The sequence below is a fragment of the Cupressus sempervirens genome, chromosome 4 (assembly GCF_028749045.1).
Source record: "Cupressus sempervirens isolate cs-2001-9-10 chromosome 4, ASM2874904v1, whole genome shotgun sequence".
NCBI classification, from domain to species: domain Eukaryota; kingdom Viridiplantae; phylum Streptophyta; class Pinopsida; order Cupressales; family Cupressaceae; genus Cupressus; species Cupressus sempervirens.
Genome location: NC_143121.1, coordinates 224,147,683 through 224,172,135, shown reverse-complemented (window position 1 = coordinate 224,172,135; position 24,453 = coordinate 224,147,683). Strand labels below are relative to the sequence as shown.

Sequence of the window (24,453 nt, the reverse complement as noted above, 5' to 3'; positions counted from 1 at the left end):
TAGCAAACTGACATGTTATATCAGTCATTTGAACCTTGCACGTGAGTTGTTTGATGAAATTCCTTGAGCCTCTCCAATCAGCATTTTGAGGTCAGATTTGAGCAGGGTCATTACAGTGGTATCAGAGCGGTCTCCTGCCATCCTATTGGGTGAAGAATGAAGACATTATTGCTATTCCTAGGATGTAGTTAATTGCCATGATGGGAGAATTGGAGAAGCTTATACAAAGTCAAAGAAAGATGGCCGAATTGCTCTCACCTGTAACCATAGACAAAATTGCAAGGTATATGACTTCCATTTCTAAGAAGTCCACAACACAAAATAAAAAGAAGGAAGAACAAGAGGTCTCTACAAGTGAGGTATCTAGAAACCTCTACAATGAGTTTGCTGTAGTTGATGACTAGCATATAGCTGATCACATGGAGAATAAAAATCATATCAGCATAGAGGAAGATGGGCACATGACACTTCCGGATGACTTCAAAGATGAAGAAGAGCAAGAGGTGTTTGAAGACAAATCAGTTGCTTTGGAGCAGCCACTTGAGGATATGGTTTCTTGTGATGCTTCAATAGGTAAGTTTAACATTGCTTCTTCCTATCATAATAAAGAATTAGATTGTAGTCCAATGAATGTTGTTCATTCATAAGGAAGTCTATTGGAGACACAAGATATTAAGGAGGATGTGGAGTTTGATCCTCTACTTAGTGGAGCAACCACTAGTGTTTTTACTTCACGTGATGAAGAAGGCATTCTACAATGGCATGATGTCATCACAGATTTGTTTGAGGACAGCAACATTCTTATGAAGAAGAAGCTTGTGATCATGAACAAGCAAGTGATATGATTGTTACTTAATTTTAACACATGTTAAAATTCAGTTCTGAAAATTCAAATTTTATTTGCTGAAAACACTTTTCATTTGTTATTTGAAAGAATATAAATGTCCTTGTATCATTCATTTCATGAATATACAATTGATATTTTACACAATAATGAAATACTGAAGGCAAAGTATCTCACACAAATCGAGAATACAAATGCTATCTTTCATACGTGCTAAAGAACAAGAAAAATAAAATATATGGGAGAAAGTCAGAGATAACCAGTCATTGCCTTTCAGACTTTGACTAGTTAGATGTTCTCTATCGTTGCATTGTCACCCATGGTTCAGTTTTGATCCGGTAAGCTTCTGGTTCTTCGTTCTCCTGCAAGAGAAAAGAGGTGGGGTTAGATCTTTATGATCTAAGCAAAGACTAGTTATCTATAACCACGTACTCGCACATATCATATTCTTCTTATTTTTGAATACGTACAAAAAATAGCAATGTGGCATTCTAAGTATTCAGATGCAAATCACAGAGAGGTAGTTTGTGAGTGTCACGAGCCCGTGCTCGAACATCATAAAATATTCTATTTGTTATGATTGCATCTATTTCATCAAAATGAAGTTTATGCATATGCTGTAAGTGAATAGAAGCAACTCTTTAAGTAATACAATGCAAGGGAATGCAGGGAGCAACAGTTGTAGAGGAAATTCTAACGTGTCTATGAAACAGATACAGGAAACTATATTGCAGACAATGATCTTCCAGAAAATCCAATACAACAGTTACCAACAGTCACAGATAAACAATAGAAGAATCTGAATATACTGAGGTATTCTAAACTAAAAAAGGAGTAACAAGCACGAAGATATGCACACATACTTTGTCACTGTTACTACTGAATGTTCTAAAGCTCATATCAGACAAAAGAAATCAAATGATTACAGCATGTTGAATCAATGTGGAAATAAATGATTTCTATCTGGAAAGAGAAAATCTCACTCATAACTACAAGATTAGTATGATGATAATCACGAAGCATGTTAAAAGACGAGCATTCAGTCAAATACATACAGAAATCAGACCAGCAAATACCTGTTTTCTTTCATGAAAAGGCGACTTTAAGATAAAAAATGCCCTGATTTTTGTTACAACAGTATTGGTGAACACATGATTTCCAAATTAATGACAAAACTCTTGTCAGACAGCAGTAAGAGGTAAACCCATTGCATAAAAAGTAATAATCTGGAAAGGAAAATGATGAAATTAAAACACCAAATCGTGCCAGCAGTTAACAAAAATTTGTTTATCAAGCCATACAAAGATTTGCTGCTCAAATCTTCCATGTTATGCATGAATAAAGATAACTACAGCTCGATGGTTGCATATATCAGTTTGAAATTGAGGATCCAAAAGAAGTGGTTAGATTGGAACACAACACAGAACCCTTTAGCACATAAGGGCGAAATGTAAGCACAACAAAACCCTATCTGTCAAGTGGGTTTAGAACACAATGCTACAGCCAGAAATAAGGTCAAAGAAAAACCCTGCAAAAGAACGTGCTCCCAGCACTAGTTCTTAAAATGGAGACAATTTTGTTAAAAGGAAAAATCGTGCTTCCAGCACTAAAGTGAAAACACATTTTGTCATAACGTTTCCAAATATACCATCAAATGTAACAGAGTCGTGCTTCCAGCACAACAGCAAAATGTTTATTAAGAATGGAAAAATGTTACCTCTAGCCGTAAGAGACCATGGTGACTCTAGAATAACAGTAGAAGAGAAAAAATCGTGCTTCCAGCACTGAGACACGTCAGAGAATGAGCAGAACAAGGTGATTCAAACACTACAGCAAGTTGGTGACGGCAAACAATGGAGTTTTCTCAGCAAACCCTAGCCGACTATCTCTCTTTTCCTCCATGCGATGTGAAGCACGAATGAGCAACTTTTAGGGTTGCTAATATGACTTAAGTCTCTCACGCCTTTCCTGCATTGAATAAACTTTAAAATCCGTGGGAGACTATTAAGTCGGTTTGCTTTTCTTACTTTCTTTTCACTATGTGTATGTGCCATGTGTTAGAAGTATTTTTAAACACTTAATTGTTTTTTGCAAATTCAGTTGAAAACAAAAATATTTAATAGTGACCTTATAAACTATTCTATATTTTTGTTTTTAATGGCAAATCATTACAAACATGTTTCCCTTGTTTTCTATCTTTAGCATTGAGGACAAGTGGATAAGTATGACCTATTTTTAAGAGAGGAGAAAGATTCATTGAAGACTTAGTATTTCAAATCCTTTGGATTATAAAGAGAGATTGTAAAGATTTCTATTTTGGTCGAATTTATACTTTGACCAAGCTTTTTGGAGATCTTTATGGTCAGTTAGAACTTTTTTTAGGAATTTTTAACATGAGTCATAGGTTCTGTTATGACTTAGTGCAGTTGTTAGGAAGTGAGTCATCTTCTTGATAAGTTTTGACTCCCTTTTTGTAGCTTGTTTTCCTGAATTCGACCCAAGTGTTGGGATTGTATTTAGGAAGTTTTTTGAACTCATTGAGGGGGTCCTGATTATGCAAAAAAGAAGGCTTATGTGACAATTTTTTGTCCTTAATAATTTGGTGCAGAAATTTGTAACCCGATTTTTGGAAAGATTAAATGCAAGTGACAGTGGCTAAGTTTATGATTATTGTTTACCGTACAGGTAAAGTAAATCAACGCATACAGACAATAAAACATGAACAGCAGAATAATATTCGCAATAGTAGATTAATGATGAATTACAATGATCCCAGTCGGGATATAAATACTACCGCCGAACCTTCCAAAAGGAATCCGTCGGCCACAATTATTTTATCCGCTACAAACTATTTACCACCGGACCATCGGCTACAGAAACACCGTCGGACCGTCGGCTACAAAATACCGCCGGAACCATCCAGTCGGCTAACACGAGGTGAGAAAATGAAAGACAAATCGAAGAAATACCTAGAAGAGAGCTCGAATAACCCAGAAATAATATGTTGTCGGAATTCAAATCTGTTAGCTCAAAAATTGAGGCACAAAAATCAAGGCACCCAGAAAAATCTGACCAACCCCCCTTTGAGATCTCGAAAAACCCACCAAGAATATGTATTCAAAATAGTTTTACGACTGATTTTGAGGGATCAAAAATCTAGCCGATTGCTTCAAAAACCCTAGGTGGCCATTGGAGAGGCTGAAAATGATCAGAATCACCAAAAACGACCACAAACAGCAAGGGAAATCCAGAAAAGCATCGGTGCCCACAATGAGAGGAAAAAATGCAGCCAAGGTGAAACAAAGAACAGGTAACTTGCAGCCTTTTGCAAAAGAAAAACGAGGGCAAAACAAACAAGAAAAATGACACCCATGAACCAATCCGCAATTTGGTAGAATGAGGACTAAAAAAAATTTGCCCAAGAAAACAATACATAGGATCGCGATCTTCACTAATCTAAGGGAGAGAAAATTCGAAAAAAGCACAGATTTTTCAAAAATACTTGGAAAAAAAATTCAATATGAATTTTTCTTTTGAAAAATTTCTCGAATTTCAAAGAGGCTCTGATACCATGTTACAAATGTAAATAGCAAAATACTTGACTTATTGATTAGAGATCAAATGATCTATATATACAAAGAGGAGAGTCGAATAAAATAGAAACATTCTATTCTAGACTACACCTAAATATTAGAAACATTCTAATATTTACAGAGATGCAATAAGATAGAATAATGAGCATTAAAAAGAAACATAAAGATTATTCTAATAGTATCAAACCTTCATATTCAACAGTTTTGTTAGAACAAGAAAATGCAAAATCGAATGCAACATAATAATTCTCCCCTTGTGGGTAAACAAGAATTGCACCTTCCCTTACTCCAATTTTGTTTTTGGATCCATCAAAAAACATTTTCTAGATCTGATTTTGTTGTTCAGAGAACGGATTTGGTTTTTAACAAGATTGGGCATCATAGAATTAGGTTCAAAAATCATATAATTGCCAAAACCAATATCCTCAGCCTTCCTTCTTTGACTGTCATGAGCGCTTTCTACTGCCCATTCATCCAATAGGTTGTCTAGAAATTCCTCAGCTTAAGTATTTGGAAATATAAGATCAGTGTATTCTTCTTGGTAAAAAACTACACAATTTGTGTTAATTAGATTGGGATTATAGGGTTCGATGTGGTTTATAGCAAGTATTTCAGACCTAATTATTACTTTGGTTCCATACCTAGTCCAAAATAATATGCGTGACCAAGTTGTGGAAAAATAACCTTCTATTTTGGCTGTAATTTCTCTTGACAGACAAAGGGTAAAATATGGAGGTCAATCTATTATAAAGATATCTTGAGGAATAGAAATGTTGGGATGTGCATGGAGTGTTAAACTTGCATTTTTCATGAGACACACTATGTTAACACATGAACCATCCAGCTGAACTACACCTTTCTCTAAAGGTTCATACTTCAATTATAGCCAGTCTGCTATCTTTTTGGGCATAGGAAAGCTTGTGGCTCCACTATCTACCATGCAATTATAAACCAGCTTATTTCCTATCATCAATGAAACATAAAACGGTGGAGGCTTCACGTCCTTACCTTGGATCTTATTTTCCTTCTTGTTGTTGTCTTGGGAAACAACTTCTTGGTTTGTGAATATAGCTTTGTGAGGTTCATCAGAAACTTGATTTGGAATACTATTGCTAAGGCCTCCTTCAACAAGTTAGTTTAAACTGGAATAGCTAATGAATCCCACATAGACATCGTGATGCTCATTCTTTTCATGTTTTTCACAATATTGAATGGTACAATAGCATGCACTTTTGATTAGACTTTAGGAACGGGTTGATCTTGAGTAACAACAGGAGGATTTCTTTGTTGTTCTTTCTTCCCTTGAGGTACGGATGGCCTCTCAGATGATACATCAATACTTGTTGCTATTTCGTTCTCTAGTGCTCTCTTTTTTGCTCTAGTATAAACAACACTTGAGACATCATCTCTATTTACAGCACAATGTTCTTCTTCTTGCCAGTTTATGAAAGTAGCATTTATAGGAAGAACTTCTTGTTGTTTCTCAACTTCAACTTCAAATGTAGGTTGTGTACTAGAAGCAACCTAAACCATTAATGCTTGATTAATGACTCCATGAGAGCACATAGATTAATTGTGTTGCTGATGGCAAGGGTAACACCGATCATAGTCTGCTACTAAGTTATTTTGAGTAGAGACAATATCTCTAGTAGCATTTAAAGGAGGAGTAGTATTTAAAGGGGCAAGAGCATAAGGTCTAAAAGGTCTTTGTTTGAAATTTTGTCTATCAGCAAAGTTATCTTGATAAGTTTGCCTATTTGTTTGATATTGACCTTGATTTTGCTGCTGGAAAAGTTGATTTGCAGCCTAATTTAGAACTTGGTATAGCTGCCTAGCATGATTTTGTTGTTTTTTAATATTTACCAGCTCATTGCTGAAAGTTTTCTATCTTAAGCTGACCATTTCTTATTTCTCGTAGCTCTTATTAAGGGCTTTCAACTATAACTTCTTGGCTTGTAAAATGTGGCAAAGGATTGAAAGATGGTACAACCAAAGGTATATTGGGATAATTATTTGGATCAGTGTAACGAGACTCTGCGAGTCCGAGGCAGAGTCCCACTTTCCGAGGCAATTGGCCTTTGGACTCGAACTCGGCCAAGTCCTGGCACCGAGTCTAAGGACTCGCCAAACTCTCCGAGTCCCAAGCCTAGGACTCTCGCTGGCGAAAAACACATAAAGTGCAAAAAAACATTAAAAAGCATTGACTAATTGCATTTTTCCAATTGTTATAACATCTAATTGACCTAAAAAGGTCATTCCACCATTTTCTTATCCTTGTGATGATAGAGAGGAAAGAGTTGGAGAAGAATATTGGAGTTTTGAGAGAGAAATCAGCAAACTAGTTGGCTATCCCATATTGATTGTTGATGGTTTGTGCAACTTTGTAGCTTACACTTAAGCATTGAGAGGAGCTTAAGGAAGCATTTGGAGGAGGCTTCAACAAACTTCCCTAAATTACCATTGTTTGACTTTGTGCAAATTTGAAAAAGTGAGCAATAAATTGCATTTCTTTGTGTTGTTTTGTAATATGTTTTACATTCACATTTTTTACTTCTCATTTTGTTTATATTTGTTTAGTCTCTACTTCTACTATCTACTATTCAGAATCTAGATTTATTCTAATCTATGTTGATAACAAAGTAAGAAGGCCCTAATATTTAAAAATCTAATTCGATGTTAACTTTTTTCTATTTATAATATATTCATATTGTAGTAGCCTAGCAGCAAATACATTTAAATTTGACATAATGCCTCAGGGTGAGGGAAGTGGAACTAGGCCTACATTTAACCCTGATATAGACCCAAGTACAATAGCAAGGGATAGGGATTAAATACATGCCATCCCGGGGCACAAAAAGGGAGTTGTTACATGTTGGGGTTGCAGTGTAGTATATAAGGGGGGAGGAATAAATAGATTGAAGTATCACCTAACACATATAACTAGGCGTGATGCTAAAAACTGCAAAGATGTACCCCAAGATATTATGCGAGACATGAAAACTCTTCTAGAGGAAAAAATGGAGAAAAAAATTTGAAAAAGAAGCAACAAGAAAAAATGGCACAACTAGCCCAATAGCGATCTTCTAGTTTTCAATCTCCATTATACCCTACTCCACCTACGGATGCCGCTGCTTCTATGAGTGTAGCCATTGGGCCTCGCATTCGCAAGCATTAAAGATCGACACTTGATTCCATGTTTGTTCCACGCACGGCTCCAGGTGCACAACCATCGCTTGAGAGCATGGGTTGAAACAAGGAGAAGCATAATTACGCAAAATTGGCACTTGGAGACTTCTTCATCTACAACAACGTTTCATTCAATGCAGCAAGGTACTTATTTATTTAAATTTAAATTTATGTCTTACTTCTCTTGCTTTCAAATTTCAACTTTCAACTTTCAAGAGACAATAATATGCTTATTTTGTTTATTTTAATTTGTTTTTCGTTTTCAAATTTATTAATTTGTTTAACTTCAAATTTTATTCAATTTGTTTTAGGTCCCCTTATTGGCAAATTACAATCAATACTATTATTGTTTGTGGTCCGGGGTTCAAAGCCCCTAATGCTAATGAGCTAGGAGGCCCAATTTTGACCCAAAAGGTGGCTGATATAGAAGTTGCAATCAAGAAGCAGTGTGAGGTGTGAGGTGTGGAAGTTGCAATCATGATTGATGGTTGGACGGACAGAAGAATTAGAACACTCAACTTTAGTGTCTCCTCATTAGGTAATTGTACTTAGTCTTAGACATTAAAAATTTAGAAGTAAAACTTGTACTTAAGTGATTAAGTTTATAAACTATGAATTTATAAATTATGATTCATCATTAATCATTATACTAACTAATTTGTTTCTTTTTCTTTAGGTGCCACGGTTTTTTTGAAATCAATTGATGCTTCAGGAAAAACAAAAAATGTTGAATATCTTTGTGAGACAATGGATGAAGTGATAAAGGACGTAGGTGAGGAGAATGTGGTGCAGATAGTTACAGATAATGCAGCAAATTATGTTGCTACAGAAAAGTTTATTATGAAGAGAGACCCTCACATATTTTGGACCCCTTGTGTTGCTCACTGCATTGACCTCATATTAGAGGATCTTGGTGAACTCTCTTATTAGATAAAAACAATTATAGAGCAAGAAAGGAGTGTATGAAAATTCATATATAATCATACATAGATCGTTAACCTCATGAAGAAACACAATGAGCAAAAGGAGTTGTCTCGTCCAGGGGTCACTAGATTTGCAACCAACTTTCTCGCATTGAAATCTTTGCTTGATTCAAAGGGAGGTTTGAGACGTATGTTTGTTAGTGAGGAGTGGATTGCATCATTATATGCAAAGACCACTGCAAAGATTGATGCAGCTGATTACGTTTTTTATGAGGCTTCCCTTTGGACACCAAATGCTGATATTGTGACAGTAATTTTCCTTTTGTCCTCATTTCAACTTTATTTTGTTTATGAAATTATGTTATAAATTATTGTTCATTTTTTAAAGAAAAACTTAAAGCTGATTATTTCTCTTCCAACTTTCATAATGATGGCAGTTTGTAAAGCCGCTTGTTGTTCTCCTACGAACTGCTAATGGAGAGAAGCCCTCAGACGGCTACATTTACGAGGACATGGATAGGGTGAAGAAGGTCATTCGCTCTTTTTTTGCTGGGAATCGAGATAGGTATGGGCCTATATGGGATGTCATTGATAGACGTTGGCAGAATCTACTTCGTAAGCCTATACATGCAGCAGCCTACTTCCTTAGTCCAGCATACCAATTCAGCTCACATTTCAAGGTTGATGATAAGGTATGGAGCGACCTCTACGATGTTGTAGAGAGAATGTCACCTAATTTGAGAGTTGGAACAATAGTAGTCGATGAGATTGAGTTGTTTAAAAAAGCTTAAAGGGACTTATTTGCATGGGAGTTGTGAAAGAAAATAAGACAGAATTGATGCCTGGTAAAAAATTTTGATTCTACATCGTAATTTTTAATTCTATTGTCATTTTAATTTGATAAAATTAAAGTTATTGATATGATTTAAATTTTTCTTGTTTCAAATGCATGGTGGGAGATGTTTGGCACAAAGGTGCCAAATTTACATAGGATTGCGATTCGCATCTTGAGTGAGTCATTCAGTGCATCAGGATGCGAACGTAATTAGAATGTATTTGCAAACATAATTGGAGTCTATTTGAGCACATACACTTGAAGAAGCACAATAGGTTGGCAGTGAAAAAATTGAATGATCTTGTCTTCGTTCACTACAACCTTTACCTCCACCATAGACAAATCCTAGGCACTGATACATCACCGATTGTATTAGAGAATGTTGATCCACATGTAGAGTGGAACACAGAGATTGTTGATCCTGTCTTTAGTGATGAAGATGTGGAGTGGGTAGATTAGGTGGATCAGGAGGCTGAGGTAGTAGCAATGGCAGTCAAGACGACTATAGCGCAAAGAGAGTCGGGAGATAGAGTGCAAGACCCTGAGGCAAGGAGTGATGGACCTGAGTCTGATGATAAGGATTATGTATGTGAGGATGAGGATGATGATGAGGATAAGGATGAGGATGAGGATGAGTTTCAGCCTCAGACACAGGGAGAGAGGATGGCTCTACAGTCTTCCATGACTTATCTTAAGTGTACTCATAGGACATAGATTACTATGAGCCTTAGTAGTATGTTCGCTTTTATACTTATGTGATCTATGCAAAATTGTGTATGTGTATTAAGTAGCTTCTATTTATCTCAATTATTGTGTATTTGATGTTAATTGACTAAAAGATGCATGAAACAATCTTAAAATCCTTAAAAATTTTGACTAAAAAATGAATAACACAATATAAAGTTATAAATTATAAAGTTATAAAAGTAATAAACATAGTGTCACTCCAGTGTCAAAGACTCAAATGTCTACAATATTCATGAATTACAAAATTCATGGTATCAAAACTTCAAAACATATATCAAAATAACAACTAGAAGACTAAAGCTCATAGTAGTATGTCCTCCTATGAGTGCGCCTAAGATAAGTCATAGAAGACTATAGAGTCATCCTCTTTCCCTATGTCTGAAGCTGAGTCTTATCCTTATCCTCATCATCATCCTCATCCTCACCCACATAATCCTCACCATCAGACTCGGATCCATCACTCCTAGCCTCAGGGTCCTGCACTTTGTCTCCTCGCGCTCTAGCCTCCTCGACTGCCATCACTACTGCCTCAGCCTTCCGATCCACCTGATGTACCCACTCCACATCTTCATCACTAAAGAGAGGATCAATAATCTTTGTGTTTCACTCTGCATGTGGATCAACATTCTCTAATACAATCGTGATGTATCGGTGCCAAAGATTTGTCTATGGTGAAGGCAAAGGTTGTAGTAAACAAAGACAAGATCATTCAATTTTTTCACTGCCAACCTATTGCACTTTTCCGAGTGTATGTGCTCAAATAGACTCCAATGACGTTCACATCCTGATGAACTAGATGGATGGCTCAAGATGCGAATCACAATCCTCTATAAATTTGGCACCTTTGTGCCAAACATCTCCCACCATGCATCTGAAACAAGAAAATTTTAAATCATATCAATTACTTTGACTTTATCAAATTAAAATGGTAATAGAATTAGAAATTAGGGTGTAAAATCAAAGATTTTTACGAAGCATCAATTCTGTCCTATTTTTCTTGTACAGTTCCTGTGCAAATAAGTCCCCTTGAGCTTTCTTAAACAACTCAATCTCACGGATGACAATTGTTCCAACTCTTGAATTAGGTGACATTCTCTCTACAACATCATGGAGGCCGCTCCACACCTCATCATCAGCTTTGAAATGTGGGCTAAATTGGTATGCTGGATTAAAGAAGTAGGTTGTTGCATGTATAGGCCTATAAAGTAGATTGTGCCAACGTCTATCAATGACATCCTATATAAGCCCATACCTATCTCGATTCTCTGCAAAAAAAGAGCAAATGACCTCCTTCACTCTATCCATGCCCTCATAAATGTAGCCCTATAAGGGCTTCTTTACATCAGCAGATCATAGAAGAACAAGAAGCGGCTTTACAAACTGCAATCATTATGAAAGTTGGAAAAGAAATAATCATCTTTAAATTTTTCTTTAAAAAATGAACAATAATTTATAACATAATTTCGTAAACAAAATAAAGTTGAAATTAAGACAAAAAGAAAATTATCGTCAAAATATCAGCAATCGATGTCCAAAAAGAAGCCTCACAAAAAACGTGATCAACTGCATCAATCTCTGCAGTGGTCTTTGCATATGATGAAGCAATCCACTCTTCCCTAACAAACATGCATCTCAAACCTCCCTTTCAATCAAGCAAAGATTTCAATGTGAGAAAGTTGGTTGCAAATCTAGTGACCCCTGAATGAGACAGCTCCTTTTGCTCATTGTGCTTCCTTATGAGGTTAAAGACCCATGTTTGATTATATATGCATTTACATACACTCCTTCCATGCTCTATAATTGTTTTTATCCAAGAGAGTTTACCAAGATCCTCTAACATGAGGTCAATGTAGTGAGCAACACAAGGGGTCCAAAATATTCGAGGGTGTCTCTCTATAAATAGCTTTCCTGCAGCAACATAATTTGTTGCATTTTCTATAACTATCTGCACCACATTCTCCTCACCCACGTCCTTTATCATTTCATCCATTACCTCACAGAGATATTCAACATTCTTTGTTTTTCCTGGGGCATCAATTGATTTCAAAAAAATGGCAGCACCTGAAGAAAAAGAAACAAATTAGTATCATGATTAATGATGAATCATGATTCATAATTTATTAATTCATTATTTATAAAGTTATAAACTTAATCACTTAAGCACAAGTTCTACTTCTAAATTTTTAATTTCTAAGACTGTAAGTACAATTACCTGATGAGGAGACAAGAAAATTGAGTATTCTACTCCTATCAGTCCAACCATTAGTCATGATGGTGCAACCCTTCATCTTCCACACCTCACGCTACTTCTTCATTGCACCTTCTACATCAACCACCCTTTGGATCAAAATAGGGCCTCCTAGCTTGTTAGCACTAGGGGTTTTGAACCTTAGACCACAAACAGTAACAATATCGATTGCAATTTGCCAAAAAGGGGACCTAAAACAAATTAAATAAAATTTAATGTTAAAAAAATTAGTATATTATAAATAAATTTGAAACCAAAATACAAATTAAAATAAACAAAATAAGCATATTATTGTCTCTTGAAAGTTGAAAGTGAAACTTGAAACTTGAAAGCAAGAGAACACTGTTAAGACTAAAATTTTGCACCCTGTTAAACTAAACAAGTTTAACAATCTTGCCTAACATGGGATTCATTTCTACATATGGAAAATACGTAACTAGAAATGAAACCTCCGAATTCTAGGCCGGTTCCTATTGGATAATCACTGATAACTCCAAAAAACTAAGATGAAATTGTGAGAGAAAGGGATATAAGTTACTGAAATAAACTTAAAATCTTAAACCCTAAACTAGAGAATTAGGTGATGCACCAAAATGATATGAAAGTTCAAATACTAATAACTAGGAGGGATCACTGGCATATCTGAATGAATACAAAAACACTTCCTTTCTATATAGGCTTGCATAAATATTTTGTAATAAAGTCTGAAAATGAACCAGTATAGGGAAGAAAATGGATAATTCTCTTATCAGCTTCACCTTTCAAAACATGAACTACAACTTGCAAACAAACATACTTTTCTGCAACTAGGTGTTTGGGTGAGACAAAACAACATGGAAAAATGATGATTCACTAGTTGTCTTTATCGAATCACTTGAACATACACAGAATTACAGAAAGAAGGGAAGGCTCCAAAATGGATTCAAAAAATCATAGACTCAGCCACTATCACTTGTATTTGATCTTTCCAAAAACGGGTTACAAATTTCTGCACAAAAATATTAAGGACAAAAAGTTGTCACATAAACCTTCTTTGCATAATTCCCACCCCCCAAAATGAAATCAAAAAACTCCCTAAATAAAATCCCAGCCATTTGGTTCGAATGCAGAAATCTAGGCTACAAAAAGGGAGTCAACACTTATCAAGAAGCATGACTCACTTCCTAACAACTGCACTAAGTCATAACAAAACCTATGACTCGTTAAAAATCCCTAAAAATGTTCTGACTGACCATAAAGATCTCCAAAAAGCTTGGTCAAAGTATGAATTCGACCAAAATAGAAATCTCTATAATCTCTCTTCATAATCCAAAGGATTTGAAATACTAAGTCTTTAACTAATCTTTCTCCATTTTCTCTTTCTTTAAACACGTCACACTTATAATGATATAAGGGACACATGTTGATAAAGATTTGCCATTTTAAAAAAATATATAGAATAGTTTATAAGGTCACTATTAAATATTTTCATTTTCAAATGAGTTTGCAAAAACAATTAAGTGTTTATAAACACTTCTAACCCATGGCACATACAAACATTGTGGAAAAATTAAAAATGAGAAACAAATCCTCTTAAGTCCCCACGGACTTCAAAACTCATAAAATGGAGAAAAGGAGGTATGTCGGTTTGAATACCCTAAAAACGACTTTATTTTGCATTTTCTTTCATTGCATGAATTTTGAAGAAGTCGGCTAGGGTTTGCTGGCTAGGGTTTGCTAGAGAAGATTTTATTGTTTTGCCATGATTCTTTCTTGCTGTAGCATTCAAATCACATTGTTGTTGCTGCCTCTGTGACGTGACTGAGTGCTGGAAGCACGTTTTAGTTGCTCTCATCATTTTGTAACTGGCAGTCATCATTTTGGAGTTGCCATTATGTGTTCTTCATTTCTCTTGTTCTACCATGAATTGGAAATGCGTTTTTTGACATAGCCGCCATATGTGAAGGTTATATTGGCGACCTCTTGCTATTTGATTATTTGAAGCTACCAGAGGTAATACATCTGATTTTTTTGCATCCTCTACTCAAAATTTCCATCATTCTTAACAAATAATGCTGAAAGCACGTTTTCTGGGCAATTTTTATTTATTTATGCCATCATTTAGGAAGGAAATTTTGTTGTTTGCTAATCTGATTTTCTCTTTATCTGATAATGTTGACGGCTCTTTGCATTTGATATGTCGTTTTCATTTGCATGATTGATATCCTGTTCTAAAACATGCATGAATATTGCAATAGATGGGTTCTTAGGTCGCAGAGTAGATGAATTGAGACTCTCTCCTATTTCTCCATTGAGAGCTACCACTGATGCATCTCTTGCCGCCATTTAGGAATTAATGTTGTTGGACCGTGAAGCATGCAGTTTTCAACTGTAGAGCACATATACTTGGAGAAGATCCAGAGAAGTAACATTTATGTGATAATACATTACATGATTTTGTATCAATAACTGAAACCAAGCCTTCTTAGCAACCAGCAACAACATGTGTAGAAGACCTGTCAATAGAGATGCAGCAAATCTTAAACTTATGAACTTTAAGTACCCCAATTTTTGAAACCCTGTAGCAGTGTCTAAGGAAGCTCCCTGATGACTTGAACTCTTGTTCAAATGGTTGTCAACTTTCTGATGCTCAGGGATAATCTTGTAAATTTGAACCATTCCATGTTGATCACCAATAACAAGTAAACAGGAGACAGGACAGAAATCTATGGCTGTAACTGTACAACCATTTACAGTAGCTTCTACATCACTCCGAGTTTTAATGGAAAGCAGTAAAAATATGAGAGGAGATGATGCAACCCACACATCGACCATTCCATTACTATGTCCAGTTTCAATGAGTTCAAGAATATTGAAGCTCAAAATTATTTGGGTCAAGAAATTATTTCCTTTTGTATTGTACTCTGCTCATTAGAATCTCTCTTCAGAACAATGACATCTTCGATCTTTTCCTGTTATGATTAAGATCTATGTATTTTCTTTTCCACTTTTTACTAGTGTATTGGCTGAGTTATCATGGCGTTGCTTGCTTTTACTGTTTATGCTTCAGTATTCCAGACAATATGTTTTCTGAAAATGCATGTAATATGATGCTGTTTACAGCTGTTTGGAAAAGGTTTCAATTTTTTATAAACACATTTCTGTCCTTTCTGTACTTTTAAAACTTTATACTCACTGTATTGTTTTGAAAAGATATCTTTCTGCATCTGTATATTGCTTTTTGCTACTGCATCATACTTTTAAATACTTCCATGTTTTCTGACTGATCTGTTGTACTGTTAACAATTTTTTAATTTGTTCTCATCTCTGCTTGTTCCTTGTCACAATGCTCTATTTTCCAGCAACTCACTCTTTTCAATTTTTTGATAATTGAAATGGTCTTTTATGAGGTTCGAGCACGGGCTCGTGACACTCACAAACTAGCTCTCTGTGATTTGCATCTAAATGCTTAGAATACACTTGCTATTTTTTGTATGTATTCAAAAATAAGAAGAATATGATATGTGCGAGTACGTGGTTATAGATAACTAGTCTTTGCTTAGATCATAAAGATCTAACCCCACCTCTTTTCTCTTGCAGGGGAATGAAAAACCTGGAGCTTACCTGATCAAAAACTGAACCATGAGCGACAATGCAGTGGCAGAGAACATCTAACCAGTCAAAGTCTGAAAGGCAATTACTAGTTATCTCTAACTTTCTCCCATATGTTTTATTTTCCTTGTTCTTAGTACGTATGAAAGATAGCAATTGTATTCTCGATTTGTGTGAGATACTTTGCCTTAAGTATTTCATTATTGTGTAAAATATCAATTGTATATTCATGAAATGAATGATACAAGGACATTTATATTCTTTCAAATAACAAATGAAAAGTGTTTTCAGCAAATAAAATTTGAATTTTCAGAACTGAATTTTAACATGTGTTAAAATTAAGTAACAAAGACATAAATTTAAATTTAAATAAATAAGTACCTTGCTGCATTGAATGAAATATTGTTGTAGATGAAGTCTCCAAGTGCCAATTTTGCATAATCATGCTTCTCCTTGTTCCAACCCATGCTCTCAAGCAATGGTTGTGCACCTGGAGCCATGCGTGGAACAAACATGTAATCAAGTGTCGATCTTTGCTTACGAATGTGAGGCCCAATGGTCAAGCTCGTAGAAGCAGTGGCTTCCATAGGTGGAGTAGGGGATAATGGAGAGTGAAAACTAAAAGATCCCTATTGGGCTAGTTGTGTCATTTATTCTTGTTGCTTCTTGCTTCTTTTTCAATTCTTTTTTCTCCATTGTTTCCTCTGAAAGAGTTAGCATGTCTCGCATAACATCTTGGGGTGCATCTTTGCATTTTTAAGCATCACACTTTGGTATATGTGTTAGATGATATTCCTTCCCCATTATTTACTTGGCATGTTTCCCTTTTTGTAACAAGTCCCTTTTTGTGCCCCAGGATGGCATGTTTCCAAGCCCTATCCCTTGCTATTGTACTTGGGTCTACATCAGGGTTAAATTCAGACCTAGTTCCTCTTTCCTCACCTTGAGGCATTATGTCAAATTTCAATGTGTTTACTGCTAGCCTTCTGCAATATGAATATATTATAAATAGAAAAAAGATAACATTAAATCAGATTTTTAAACTTTAGGGCCTTTTTACTTTGCCATCAACATAAATTAGAATAAATCTAGATTCTAAATAGTAGATAGTAGAAGTAGAGACTAAACAAATGCAAACAAAATGGGAAGTAAAAAATGTGAATGTAAAACATATTACAAAACAACACAAAGAAATGCAATTTGTTGCTCACCTCTTCAAATTTGCACAAAGTCAAACAATGGAAATGCAAGTTTGTAGAAGCCTCCTCTAAATGCTTCTTTAAGCTCCTCTCAATGCTTAAGTGCAAGCTACAAAGTTGCACAAACCATCAGTAATGGATACAGGAGAGCCAACCAGTTTGCTGATTTCTCTCTCAAAACACCAATATTCTTCTCTAACTCTTTCCCCTCTCTTCTGAGCATAAGCAAATGGTGGAATGACCTTTTTAGGTCAATTAGATGTTATAAGAAGAAAAATCCAACTTAAGTCAATGTTTTTTATGTTTTTGTGCACTTTAAGTGTTTGCCGCCTATGAGAGTCTTGGGCTCGGGACTTGGTGAGTCTAGCGAGTCCCTGGACTCAGCAAGTTCACATGGACTCTACCAAGACTCGGCCGAGTCTGAATCAAGAGGCCAATTGCCTCGAAAAGTGAGACTCTGCCTCAGACTTGCAGAGTCCTATTACATTGGTTTGCAGAGCCCAAATTCCAACTTCATTTTTAGATATACACCATTTTCAGACTTGGAATGTGAATTCAGACACAAATTCACTGGTCGGCTTTCAACAGGTTTAATAAGTTCAGTGATTCCATGATGTAGCTTCATGTTGTAAGTTCCTTGGTTTGTGTCCAATATTCAAAATGTAGATTTCAAGAATATTATGATTCAAACTCCAGATCCAAAATTGAAGTTCAAGTTTGAAGGTTCATGTGATTCAAGAGATTCAGCAATTCAAAGATTAAATTTTAACAACTATAACAACTTTTCTAAAAACTGAAAATTGGGTCTCAGTATGGGGATCATAACTTTCAAACCCACCGTTGGATCATGCTTGCTACGGATATGTGTGAGTAAACATAATTTTCTAAATTCAAACAAGACTAATTTTCAAAACGTGTCTCGATTTGTGAAATACATATGACTATTCATGTAATGTCCCTGTTATAAAATAAATAACAATTTAATCTTTGTAATAGACCCATTGATTTATTTTATCTGACCCATTTTTATTTTCTTTTTGTAGTTTGTGTCGCTGTCAGCTAATTTTTGTACACCCTTGGAAAGCTTTTCCCGACGGGTATTTAAGCACGACTCGTGGGTAGCCTGTAGGTATGCTTTGGATTATATCTCTTTGTACTGCGAATTCCTGTTGGAGTTTGGCATTATTCACCATTTCGAAAGTGAAAGACCTTTCCTATTTGGCTTGCACGGTTTCAGTGGGATTCAACCCTCACCCTATTCCGTCGGTGTTTGATTTCAGTGTGTATCTGGCAAATTGGAGTGCTCTCATTATTTTGCTAATACTTAACAACTAGTGTATGTTCTTCCATACTTGTGTAGATATTATTTGGTGTTCTGAATCTATGGTAATTTTGATATAATATTCTATATAGTCTATTTGTGCCTCATTGTGTGTCCAACTTTGTAACACCGTACGACTTCTCTGGGCCACTGTACGTCTTCCTTGCTACACCCTAACCTCCATACGGACTTGCTAGGCAACATCATTGGCGTACGGCATCACTCAGCCTATGTACAGCCACCTCCATTTATAGCACCCATACGACCATCTAACATAACTGTACGGCTTCATATGGTAACTGTACAGCCATATTTTCACACCATATGGCTCACTACATTGAAGTACGGCATTTCTCCAATCACCGTACAGCCTGCCTAATCACTGACTGAGCGTACAGACACTTACAAGGCAGAATATTGCAGGAAATTAAACTGTATGGCTTCCTGTTCTTGCTTCCCACCACCATACATCCTCTGCAAACCTAGTACCATCACCGTATGGCTATTCCAATGGCCAAAATCCTCCCCGTGCTGACTTCATTCAAGGGTAAGGTTGCAGTCATTCATTGTAACTCCAGTCCGCTAATTGAACCATTGCATCCCAAGAACATTACAATGGTATCAGAGCTCTTCAATCTTGCCAGCCTGTGGACGGTGAATGAGAGTTTATAGCTGGAAAAGGACACATTCTGTTGATCGAATGGCTGACGAACGAGAACCGACAGGCACCGAACTTGTGGCACTTCTAAGGGAACTTGTCCAAAATCAGGCACAAATCACTAATACGCAGCGACTTATGGAAGAAACTCTCAAGAAGTTGGCGGAGAACAAAATATCTCGGGAACAAAATGGACACAGCGCAGACTCAGTATCGAGTAAGCCCCACCCTCAGCGAGCACACTCTCGACTTTCCATGCCAACTTTCCCACCACAGATGGAAGCACATCACGGAGAGAGACTACCAACTTTCGAAGAGATAAGAGAGGATTGGAGGAATGCAAACCTTGAAGAGGACATTTCCTACAAAGATTACGTAGATCTGAGGATGAGATACTTGGGAAGCAAAAACAGAGGAGGATACTTTAACATGATCTCAGAAGAAAATTGAGTAAAGGAAATCTGTCTCCATTTGACGGATCGGGTTCCATTTCAGCATAGGCGTGGGTGATGAAAGCCGATACCTACTTTCAGCTAAATCTTATGCCTAAAGAAGAAGCTATCAAATTTGCCACGTTGCACTTGGAAGGAGTTGAGCACGAATGGTGGCACCATGGCACCATCACATTAGGGCATGATCAAATAAAGACCTATGTGGAATTTATGGAGAGATTAATAGAACGATTTGATGGGAAGGACCCCAAGCTCAATTTCAAAGATCTGAAGCAACTGAGACAAACTGGATCCGTAGATCAGTTAATTGCGGAATTTCAAAGACTTTCTGAGTTGGTCATGGACATCTCCAAAAGAATGCGAGTCGTGCTCTTTATAGATGGGCTGGCAGAACCACTGAAGGGTTTGGTGAAGGGATTCAATCTGTCTACCCTATCGAAAGCAATCAGTAACGCACGAAGTATGGCATCGTCGTCAGCATTGACCTCATCCTCTCGAAGTCACTCACATCCGAAACCACCGACGTTTCCGAGAGACAAACCTCCACCCAAGAAGTCGTCATTGGATGAAGCTACCCGATAGGAACTTCGAAGGAAGAAATTGTGTTTCAATTGCAAGGGCCCTTGGGAGCCTGGCCACCGGTGCCTCGGGAAGGGAAAGATCCATTACGTCGAGGTGGTGTCCGATGATGAGGACGAACACGAAGAAATGTCGGTTGAAGATGACCAGCCTAACACTGACGCCAACATGGCCAATTTAAACCGTACGGAGAGGATTGCCGACTTGGTACAGCGCAAGGAATCCATTGCATTGGCTGGCAGTCCAAGGTGCACAGTTTTTCGTGTGCGAGGTACCCTTCAAGGACAAAGGGTTACGGTGATGTTGGGCAATGGAGCTACTTTGAATTTCATAAACTCATCCTTGGTAAAGTGAAGAAGTCTCTCTACGGAAGCACACGCAGGCTTTCAGGTCAAGGTAGCCGGAGGGACTTTTCAGCCCTGCACACACCTTGTTCCTCAACTAAGCATCACAATGGCGAACCCCACAGTGATGGAGGACTTTTTCATAGTGGACCTCGCTGACATAGAAGTCATTCTGGGCATTCAGTGGATGGAGACACTTGATGAGTACACTTAGAGTTTCAAGCGGATGGACTTCACTTTTGTAGTTGACAAGAAGAAGGTGGTCCTTCAAGGGATTGCAAATGAAGGTTCGAAGGAAGTTTTCGCACATCAGATGGAGGCAATCTTGCGGCACGATGACGTTGCGTGGACTAGGCATTGTTTTATCTCAGCAGAACCTATAAAGGGGCACCGAACACCTCCACAGGATAAAGAACTTCAGGATATTTTGAGTAGGCATGAAAAGGTTTTCATGGATATTCCTCCTAGTATACCACCGCATTGGGGGTTTGAACACACAATAGAGTTGGAATCAAGGGCAAAACTAGTCATAACCACACCATACCGCCACCCCAAGAAATTCAAAGATGAGATTGAATGGACGATTCAGGAATTCCTTGAGAAAGGATGGATCCATCCCCATTCTAGCCCATTTGCATCATCCGTAGTGTTGGTCAAAAAGGACGAAACGATGCGCATGTGTGTGGACTATCGTGCGCTAAACAAAGAACAATAAAGAACAGGTACCCCATCCCAAGGATAGATGAGCTGCTGGATGAACTATATGGCGCGGTCTATTTTTCAAAAATAGATCTCCGATCCTGATACCATCAGATTCGAATGAGGGAAGATGTGGAGAAAACGGCTTTCTGCTACCACTACGGACACTATGAGTTCTTGATCATGCCATTCAGCTTGACTAACACACCTGCTATATTTCAGTCATGCATGAACCGCATCTTCAACAAATAGTTACGTAAGTATATATTGGTATTCTTTGATGAGAGGAGCACCTGAATGAAGTTCTGAGTATCATGGAGGAACAGTCCTTGTTCGCCAAGCAGTCCAAATGTGAGTTTGGTATAACAAAGATATTGTACTTGGGTCATGTTGTCAGTAAATACGGGGTTCAAGAGCATCAGGAGAAGATTCAGGCAATCCTCGACTAGCCTCCCCCAAAATCACTCACGAATCTATGAGGGTTCTTTGGATTGTGCAATTACTACAGGAGATTTGTCAAAGGTTTTTCTCAGCTTAGCGCACCTTTAACGAATCTAACGAAGAAATGGGCTTTCCAGTGGAACAAAAAAGCACAACTCACCTTTGATAAGCTAAAAGAGGGCATGAGCCACTTGCCCGATTCTTGCACTGCCTGACTTCACCCGACCATTCATTTTGGAATGCGACGCATCCAGAGAGAGCATTGGAGCAGTTCTGATGTAGGACAGACACCCCATCGCCTATGAGAGCAGGAAGCTTACACCAGCAGAACGCCTGTATTCCATTTACTACAAAGAAATGTTGGCCATCATACATGCACTAACCAAGTTCTAGCAGTATGTGGTTAGTGCCAAGTTTGCCATCCATACGGATCACAACAGTTTGAGATATTTCCTAGAGCAGGGAGACTTGAACGAATGACAACAAAAATGGGTAAGCAAAGTTCAGTCTTTTGATTTCGACATTGAATACGTAAAAGGGAAAAACAATGTTGTTGCAGATGCCTTGTCTAGAAAACCCACCATCTGCTCGCTAGACCAGATCTCAACTGACTGAAAGGCACAACTGCTGGTAGAATATTCCAAGAATACATTTACATGTGAGATAATGGATGGTCACATCCACGATGATTGGTACAGGGTGGTGGATGATATTATCTATTATAAAGATCGGATATACCTAGTGCCAGAATCCAAACTAAAGTAGAAGATCCTGAAGGAAGTGCATGACTCCCCTCTGGCTGGACATCCCGGCTTTCTTAAAACTTACAGAAGTATTCGAGAGTGATTTTCATGGAAGGGATTGAAAGGGGACGTGTTCCAACATGTGAGAGAATGTACGGTTTGCTAACAAAGCAAATCTAAACACACTCTTCCAGCCGGATTGTTACAGCCTTTGCCAATTCCCGAACATAAGTGGGAAAGTATATCAATGGACTTCATAACAAGTCTTCCCAAGGTGAATAGAAAGGACTGTATCTACATGGTGGTTGACAGATTAACAAAATATGCTCACTTCTTCACCATCCCCTCGAACCTTCAAGTTGCCTGCACGGGTTACCCCGAAACATCATCAGTGATCGGGATGGACGATTCGTCAATATTTTCAAGACAAAATTATCTCGGATGGCAGGGACAGAGTTATCACTGAGCACGAATTACCACCCGTAGACAGACGGCCAAACTGAGATTGTGAACAAATGGCTCGAAGGCTACCTTCGGAACTACATCTCGGCACAACGACGTGCGTGGGTCAAATGGATCCATCTCGGGGAATATTGCTACAATATCACATATCACATGTCAATCAGAATGGCGCCATTCAAAGCTCTATATGGGCACGAACCCCTCTCCTCCATTGACACAGTTCTAGGTGATAGTCGCGCTCCAAGGGCGAAGGATTGGCTATAGGAGGGACAAGACATACTGAGGAGCTTGAAGGAGAACCTGCAGCAAGCACAAAATCGACAGAAGGTGTACACCGACAGACATCGAATAGAAATGAGTTTTCAAGTAGGGGATCTGGTCTATCTCCGGCTTCAGCCATATCGACAGTCTTCATTAAAGGGAACAGGGAAGGAGAAATTGAAGCCACGTTTTTATGGTCCCTATCGTGTGATCTGTCGCATTGGTGAGGTAGCGTACGAACTGGAGCTTCTGGAGGGTAGCCGCATTCACAATGTCTTCCATGTTTCCTGTCTGAAGAAGGCTATAGGGCAAAAAGTCACTGTCACTACCGACCTTCCGCCACTCAATAAGGGAAGCTCATTTTGGAACCTGCTGAGATTCTCGAAGTGCATGAAAAGGCCCTACGGAACAACACTCTGAGGAAATACTTGGTACGCTGGCAACACCTACCGTTGGACGATGCAACGTGGGAAGGCGAGCACATCCTCCAGCACCGAGCATTGCACTTGCTTGAGGACAAGCAAATTTTGGGACAGGAGGGCTGTAATGTCCCCATTATAAAATAAATAATAAATTAATCTTTGTAACGGGCCGATTGATTTATTTTATCTCAGACCCATTTTTATTTTGTTTTCGTAGTTTGTGTCGCCATCAACTAATTTTTGTACACCCTCGAAAAGCTTTTCCCAACGAGTATTTAAGCACAGCTCATGGGTAGCTTGTAGGTATGCTTTGGATTATATCTCTTTGTACTGCGGATTCCTATTGGAGTTCGGCATTGTTCGCCATTTCGGAAGTGAAAGACCTTCCCTATTTGGCTTGTGCAGTTTCGGTGGGTTCAACCCTCACCCTATTCCGTCAGTGTTCGATTTCGGTGTGTATTTGGCCAAATTGGAGTGCTCTCATTATTTTGCTAATACTTAACAACTGGTGTATGTTCTTCCATACTTGTGCAGGTATTATTTGGTGTTCTGAATCTACAGTAATTTTGATATAATATTCTATATAGTCTGTTTGTGCCTCATTGTGTGTCCAACTGTGTAACATCGTACGGCTTCTCTGGGCCACCATACGGCTTCCCTACTGCACCTTAACCTCTGTACAAACCAACTAGGCAACATCATCAGTGTACAGCATCACTTAGCCTACATACGGCCACCTTAGCACCCATACGGCCATCTAACATAACCGTATGGCTTCATATGGTAACCATATGGTCATATTTTCACACCGTATGGCTCACTACATTGAAGTACAACATTTCTCCAATCACCATACAGCCTTCCTAATCACTGACTGAGCATACAGACACTTACAAGGCAAAATA

At 37.8% G+C, this 24,453-nt stretch overlaps 1 protein-coding gene and 1 long non-coding RNA gene across 2 annotated transcripts in view; both read right to left on the bottom strand.

The window, feature by feature from the left end:
• The window catches only part of LOC149560807 (uncharacterized), a 57,418-nt gene that overhangs the window by 22,289 nt on the left and 10,676 nt on the right, over positions 1-24,453 (bottom strand). Inside the window, exon 3 of the long non-coding RNA XR_016363383.1 lies at positions 1,115-1,206. This is a non-coding gene — a long non-coding RNA (uncharacterized LOC149560807). The remainder of the gene's footprint in view (positions 1-1,114; positions 1,207-24,453) is intronic.
• Positions 11,731-12,417, bottom strand: LOC149560808 (uncharacterized). Its single transcript, XM_089823670.1, has 2 exons — positions 12,341-12,417; positions 11,731-12,189 (listed from the first exon to the last, which is right to left on the bottom strand). The coding sequence occupies exons 1-2, from the start codon at positions 12,414-12,416 to the stop codon at positions 11,774-11,776; spliced, it is 492 nt and encodes a 163-aa protein (XP_089679796.1). The 5' UTR covers position 12,417; the 3' UTR covers positions 11,731-11,773.